Source organism: Triticum dicoccoides, chromosome 2A (assembly GCF_002162155.2).
Source record: "Triticum dicoccoides isolate Atlit2015 ecotype Zavitan chromosome 2A, WEW_v2.0, whole genome shotgun sequence".
Taxonomy (NCBI): Eukaryota; Viridiplantae; Streptophyta; class Magnoliopsida; order Poales; family Poaceae; genus Triticum; species Triticum dicoccoides.
This window is the reverse complement of record NC_041382.1, coordinates 50,688,965-50,696,337: the sequence shown is the minus strand read 5'-3', so window position 1 is coordinate 50,696,337 and position 7,373 is coordinate 50,688,965. Positions and strand designations below refer to the sequence as shown.

General features: G+C 48.0%; 2 protein-coding genes across 3 annotated transcripts; one reads left to right on the top strand and one right to left on the bottom strand.

Annotated features, from left to right (window-relative positions):
• Positions 1-742: 742 nt before the first annotated feature.
• Positions 743-1,598, top strand: LOC119357567 (protein SCAR2-like; the record flags this gene model as incomplete). The annotated part of the gene is made up of 3 exons (XM_037624473.1): positions 743-972; positions 1,047-1,331; positions 1,415-1,598. Coding segments are annotated over 3 exons (690 nt in total), but the record flags the coding sequence as incomplete, so codon positions are not given.
• Positions 1,599-2,607: 1,009 nt separating this feature from the next.
• On the bottom strand, positions 2,608-7,151 carry LOC119353158 (disease resistance protein RGA5-like). 2 transcript variants are annotated; one of them, XR_005170334.1, is made up of 3 exons: positions 5,792-7,151; positions 2,813-5,270; positions 2,608-2,722 (listed from the first exon to the last, which is right to left on the bottom strand). XR_005170334.1 is itself a non-coding variant. In XM_037619747.1 (2 exons), exons 1-2 carry the CDS (start codon positions 6,826-6,828, stop codon positions 3,119-3,121), a joined length of 3,189 nt encoding a protein of 1,062 aa, XP_037475644.1. In that variant the 5' UTR covers positions 6,829-7,151; the 3' UTR covers positions 2,775-3,118. The 2 variants fall into 2 exon arrangements, 1 of the variants encoding a protein (XP_037475644.1); XM_037619747.1 differs by lacking the exon at positions 2,608-2,722 and having other exon boundaries at positions 2,775-5,270.
• Positions 7,152-7,373: the final 222 nt, after the last annotated feature.

Sequence of the window (7,373 nt, the reverse complement as noted above, 5' to 3'; positions counted from 1 at the left end):
ACGTTCACACTAACTAGCTTACTCAATACACGTTAATGATTCTGTTGCAGCTGTAGAGGATGGTGCACTAAGACAGGAAGGCAGTGTGGTGCATTAATCCTAATAAGTGAGGTGGTCGGGTGTCTTGCAGTTTGTCAACTACTTATAATTTTAACTTCAAACTCTTATGGCTTGTGGGGCATGCACACTTATTGACCAACAAATACGTTGCAAATCATTCATGTGAATTCTATATACGTGAGGTGTACTATAAATACGGCACGAATCCCGAAGAAATGGAGGGTGCGGGTTACATCCTCGCGTGGCACCATGTCAACTCGTGATTTATCGATATTTGTGCCCTTAATTCAAACCCACTACTCAAATTTACTCTTAACTTTTTTATGTGCTCAAATTTGCTCCTAAAAAGCATTTTAGGTTACAAGAATGCCCTTCCATTTGGTCAAAGTTGTTTGACTGAAACTTAAAAATTCATATTAACAAATTCATATGAACTCAGAAGAATGCAAACTAGGATATAAAAATGTTCATAAAAACATCATCTATATGCACATGTCATTTACGTTCATGGCAAATACACAATATTCCTTGCCCATTACAGGTTGGCTTATCATAAATTGAGAACCTTTTATACTACGGTAAGAACCTAACGATTTTCCGTAGCTTGTAAATGCGTTTTGTAGGCAGTCGTTGAGTAGCCGCAACGCGACGTGCGGTACAAAACCGTATTCGTACGTATTAACATGGCGCGGTGCACAAGCATGAAGCATGCGCAGCACGAAGGTACGGTGGTACCTCCTCCTGCTCTCGGGGACCGCCCGTGCGGTGCTCTGTCACCTCACCGGACGCTCGTGGGTGCGGGGTGTCATCGTGTCGTTGCACTGCCTGGAGGTCAGGGCGACGAGCTCCCCGAAGCTGTCGTCGTCCAGGATGCGGGTGCCGCCATGGCCGCCAGCTCGGGGACCTCGCACAGTACGTTGCACCTGTCCTGTCCTGCTGGCTGCTACAAATTCACCAGACTAGCCCCTGAATCTGATCTTCTTCAGGCTCGCCGCGGAGGTGTTCGACGACCTGCATGACCAGGCCACACGGGCGTGCGGCCTCACGCTGGGGGCGCGGCGGCTCCAGGCGGAGCTGCCGCTCATCGAGGAGCGGCTCCGCCGTCGTCGATTCCGACAGGCTTGTGTACTTCATCGGCCAGAAGCTCTGTGTGGCATCGCAGGCCACGGTGTCGATCAGCCGGTGACTCTGGTGGGAGGAACAAGGCCGTGCTCCATCGAAAAGTTCATCCAGCGATGCCACGGGCCTCCGCAGCTGTCCATGCTGGACAAGTAACAACACTTCTATACCAAAAATCAAACAGCTTAAAAAGGATTTATTTTTCCTGGTTAATTTGGGCTTGTTTTGGGTGCAGGTATGATGCTGGTGGCGAGGGAGCGTGCTTGAAGAGATACACCGACCCCTCCTTCAGAGCCCACTCTGCACAGCATCAGCGTATCTTGCATGAAACCAAACCAGACATTCAGAGTTCAGACATCCATTCCAAACCTCCTGCCGAGGAAGCCCGCCATAAAAAATACTCCAAGTAACGCTTCTTAAATTTCCCTAGCTCATTTTTCCTTTTTTTTCCCCAGCTTTCCTACTCAGTGTTCATTCTTTAGCATCCACATTAACCTGACATCTGAACCTCCAGCAGATTCAAAACAGGCGCGTTGTCCGATATGCTCCGACAACTTAAATATCGACACATCATCGGAAGAATCAGGCATCAAAAGCAAAACTTTCAGAACCAGGATTCGTCACAAGATGAAGCATCTGAAGCACCCGTTTGGCCTTCAGCTAATTCGCCTGAAATGTCAGACACCGAAGCGCCATGCCCTGCAGTACCAGTGAACAAGGAGGGAAGCAGTTACCTCGTCGAGAGGACCAGCTCGTTCGGGGCATGGCTGTCTCCAGGTGCAGCCTCTACTCGTGCGTGTGACATCACAGAAGACAATGCTGATGGATTTGACAGCCATGGCGCCAACAAGGCTGACGAGAATGCCAACATTGCCACAAATGCTCGTAGCGCCCTTGTCGACTTCATTGCCTCGAGGGGTGAAAGCTCGCGGAGGAAGCTCTCTGTCAAGAAGCACGATGACCCATTAACGGAATCCTTCCGGAACATGGCTAAGAAGCTACTACTTGAGAATGGATCAACAGAGAATCTTCTTAACAACAAACTAGTGCATTCTGAAGACGTACCAGATCCAGATGAAATTGCATTTTACAGAAAAAGCGCCGAGGACACTCAACAAGACGCAGAGCAATGTGACCATCCTTGTGAATAACCTTGTCGACCAGCTAGCATCAATGAAGCAAGTGCCAGTATCACCGATCGCAACCCGGAAAAGGAATAATCTGCATATGCTGGCTACCAATCAGGTATTAGCTGTGACGCTTCTGTGCCGGACAGTGAATGGTGCCATTTACATGGACTGCATGCACCTACCATACATCAGGAACAGAATGGTTGCTCTGTCAATACTGAAGATGTCATGAAGCCGCCGTTGCCGCCATTCTCCGATGCAATGGCTATTTTCTTTTTCTAGAGAATAGGCCTTCAGGCCCCACTTTATATAGAAGGACAACTGTCGTCAACATGCTGCTGGCATTACCAGCTACATAGTGCAAACAAACAAAACATTCCATCCTGAACTTAAAATACTTGGACCAAAATTACCTGTGATTACAATGGCTATATCAGTCAAGGTACATACATATGGGGTCGGTGATTGCGTCGCCTGAACTTAGAATAGTAAACCAAACTTACCACGATTAACCATGCAGCTAATAACAACTCATTTCAAGTTATCAAAAGAACAAAAGACTGAAAAGATTCAGGCGAGGATGTTCATGCTGATATCACCCATCGAGATGCAGCTTGTGGAGATATATTTCTCGATAGGGAGCCTCCCTCGTGCACTACGTTGCTCCTGTGATCCTGTCCCTCCCTTACTCCCGCTGCATATGCTAGTTTAATTTCACGTTGGATTTCTATACGTGCGTGCTCTTCAAGCTTGCCACGGATGTGTTCTGTTCCGTGGCCTGCACGACCAGGCCCACAACGCGCGCTGCATCATTTCACACTGCGTCTACCCGCGCAACTGCAAGAGCACAAGGCGCGCTGCATCATTTCGTACTGGGTAATCAACCATCTGCTCAACCTCCTTTTCTTGGTGATCGTTGTCACCGTCTCTGTAAGGGGACCTACACTCTTCTTTTCCCCCTCAAACATCCCGGGCTTCTCTCTGCTGAACTCTATTGTTGGTGTGTTGGCGGAGGAGATCCGACAGACTTGCTCTGTGATGGCAGTCTCTGCAAGCTCCACCTCCGGAGCCGTAGCATCTTCACATCCAATAGCGGCATGGATTCTGGTGAGGCTAGAGAGATGCTCAATGCCAAATTCAAAATCTCCATAAAGAGACAGCGTCTCTAGAGCGTTGAAGTGGAGCCTAAGACCCCGCAGCCGTGGCATGGCTCCTCGATCAAACTGCAGCTCATTCCCACCAGCCTTGCATGTGAACCAGAACACCTTAAGACACGGAAAGGCGCCACTGCAAATTATCACCCTTCTTCTTTGTCTTCTGGAAGATGAGTGCGTGTCCGTCATGGCAGCAGCAGGTCCTGAAGATACTAACTTGAGAAGGATAAGATGGGGCGCGGACGCGATGATACTCAGACCTTGCTCTCCCAATTGACTAATTTCAATATTCAAGTGGGTGACACAGGTGGCCATACAAAATGCAGTACTTCCCAGGATTGCACCAGATATAGTCAGTTCAAATCTTTGCAACTGGTACGGGGGACACAAGTTCAGTTGGCCAACCAAGTCACCACCAAGACAATGCAGAGATAGGGACCGAAGGTTAGAGTGTCCAACCACCTTGAGGAAATCAACTATGGCACGTGCACTGTGCACAGATGGGTCTAATCCATCAAAGCTCAAGCCAAGGACACTCAGCCTCCCCGACCGAACCAGCAGCTCTACGACCTTATGGAGTGACTTGACGTTGTCGACACGGATCGTTGATACTTCTTGTAGTCCTTGCATCATAAGGATATCGCCCAGCATCTTCACGGTATCTTCAATCAGTAGGCATACCATCCTTTCCAATCCAGCTATAGATGCAGGCAGATTTCTCAGGTTAGTGCGCCTGACATCCAGCGTCTCCAGGTGCTCCAGCTTTCCAATTTCGCCTGGTAATTCATGGATAGCAGCCCCTCTAAGTCCCAAGTACCTTAGCAGAATCAGCCCTCCAATGCCTTTCAGATGGTGGCTTCTCAAAATACCATTATCTTCCACATCGAGTACTCGTAGAAATTTGAAGGTTCGAAGAGCAGGCTTCCCTTTTCTAACCTTAGGATATGTGAGGAGGGTTGTCCATCCAACACGCCCGCAAACTTGGAGGGTTCGCATGCTAGATAGGTGCAGGGTTCCTGGGAGCAGCTTGCCGGCTTCATCTTCCTTGATGCAGCAACCGAATGAGAACCGTCGAATCGGATAGCATGGAGTTAGTCCGGACCTCATATCTGCACTCGTTGTCGCAAAGTTGTCTTCCCTAGACAAAGTTTTGATGAAGTCAAGGATCACACCATGTACCACACATCCTACAGCCTGGCCATCTTCGTAGCCAAACACTGGCTGAATCAGCCGCCTACAGATGAGCTCATTGAAATAGCTTTCTCCTGTTCTCCACAAGTTTTCTTCACGCCTTCCTAAGAAAAATCTCTCAGCAATCCATAGCCGTATCAAACGGTCTTTCTTGATGGTATAATATTCTGGAAAAACACTGAGGTATACAAGACAAGACTTCAAAGGGGCAGGTAGCTCATCATAACTCATGCGCAATAACATTCTCATCCCATCTGATGCGGAACATTGGTCTGATGTTGAAAGGATACGTCTCTCACGAATCTCTGGCTCAGCTAGTCCTGCAGATTTCCTGCCGGCTGCAATAAGTATTGCCAATGGCATGCCCCCACACATTTTCAACAACTCATTTTCAGCGGGCCTTTTTGCCTCCTCGTGAAATAAAGTCTTGGATTCTTCCTTGCTAAGAGGCTCCATCTGGTGGATGAAATCAATTGGGCGTGTAGAACAACATTTGGCTACGTCGCTGATGCAAGTTGTGATCAATACTCTACTTCCAAGATCATTCTCAGGCAAAAAAGAATTAAGAACATCCCATGCCGAGATGCTCCAAATGTCATCAATTAAGATGAAATACCTGGTATATAGAGGAACATGGTAAAAATTATCGGCTAATATATGATCAATTTATACAGATGACTTATAGCAAGCTGGTTCTGTTTTGTTACTTATCTACTCAATAATTCCGAGAGTCAGTTAGATCCAACTGAATGCCTCTATTGGTTGCCAATACATCACATATGCATTTGTTATGCTGATACTTTTAAGCAGGAAAAGTGCTAAATTTTTATATATATTTTTCCTGTTGATTACTTGTTTGGTCTGCATTGATAAAAAGATTGACAAAACACAACAGATACAGGGGATAAAAAATGCTGAAAATTTGATCTTTTTATCATGATTATCTTGTGATGCATCAAATAACATTACCCGTTATTAATTTGATGTGGTCTCAGATAAATAGAATGGGAAAAGCACGATGAATACACCTACGAATAGCCTCAGTCTGCATTCGCTGATGCTCTTGTGCATTTTATTGCTACATGAAAGTATAGTAAATATGTCTATCTGCATTAAAACGATATAAACGAGAAATACCTCTTCGTGACGAGGTGTTCCCTGAGCTCAGTTACGACTTGATTCATTTCAGGAGCTTCTGTACCATTCAGAGGAATAGTACCCTGGGGCTTTACTTGGTGAAGTATATCCAGCCGAGTGGCCACTAGAGACGGTTTTCGGCCAAGAGTGACGAAAGCTCGGCACTCGAACTTGCATTGAAGCTTTGCATATACCTCCTTTGCAAGAGTAGTCTTGCCAATGCCTTCCATTCCGACAATAGATACCAACTTTAGCCTCGCCTGTGTGGCGGCCAGATGCATGAGAAGCTTACTACTTGGTTCTTTCAGAGCAATGAGGTCACGAGTTTTCTCCTCATAAATCAGGGGACAATCAACGGAGGCTGTACTGAGCTTATCACTAGAATGTTTCAAGACCTCACGTGTTTCCCGTATCTTGGCTTTGTAGTCCTGGATTAGTTTCTCCTGCAATTCATCCATGTCCTTTCCGGGCTTCTCATCATGGACCAAAGTTTCCACCTCGCTGACCAGCTCACATGTTTGATCCATCCAAACTGACTGCTCAAGACTCACCGGTGGCCCAAACTTATAGGGGAGTTCCTTTTTAAGGCTCTCCAGATCTTTATGTAAATCATCGATGATCTTGAAGCGATCTTCAGTTGGACTGAGAAGGTCGCACCACGTGAACTGCTCAAGCACATTGCGGATCCGGGACTTGAACAAAGCAGTCATCTCTCTCTCCGAGAAATATGTGGCCTTTGGCTCGTCGATCCACTCTTCGATGTCAAAGACCAGGTCCGTGGCAAACTTCGTCCACAATAGGGCATGCCGATCCATCACCCGCCCCCCGCCGAGCTTGTCGAAACCCTTCTTTAGGTTCACCACGCCTTGACATAACACTTCCATCATCTTGGGATGATTCTTCTTCAGTCTGGTGGAGTTGAGCTTGGCGAGCACGGAGTCGATCGATCCTGTCACCATAGGCTCGTCCACCAAACTGAAAAATCCTCTCTCGCTCGCTGAATTCATCTTGTGTGTTTCAATCTCTTGCTCTACCATTAGGGAAGTAGTGTGGCCGCCGCACACCACAAATCGACCTCGCGCTGCCCAGGTGTGGCCGCCGCCCGCTGCCTATGTGAGGTCGCCGGCGAAAACCAGCCTCGTACAGATGATGCTTGCTCTTCCCTTGATTGATTAGGGGAGAGGAAAGAACGGAGCCCTCGCTGCTTGCCGTGACTTGAAAAAGAACCAAGAAAACTAGACCAATAGGGGGAGAAGCCCCGAAAAGAACCAAGAAGGATGAAGCCGTCGCTGGCCGCTGATTTCGCAAGCCGCTACCGGCGAGGAGCGCCCCCAGGATTCGATCCGCCGTCGATACCGGCGAGGAGCACCGCCCAGGATTCGATACGCTTCCGCTGCCGGCGAAGAGCGGCCCCCAGATTCGATCCGCCGCCGCCGCCGCCGCCGCGCCGCCAAAGAAACAAACGGGAGAGACGGGGAGAAAGGATGGGCGAGGATTTTTTTTTTCGGGTGACTCGTTGAGGTTCCGTGAGAATCGACTCACGCACGGTCACGTGAGGGGGTGTTTTTGGTCTGTGCCCCAA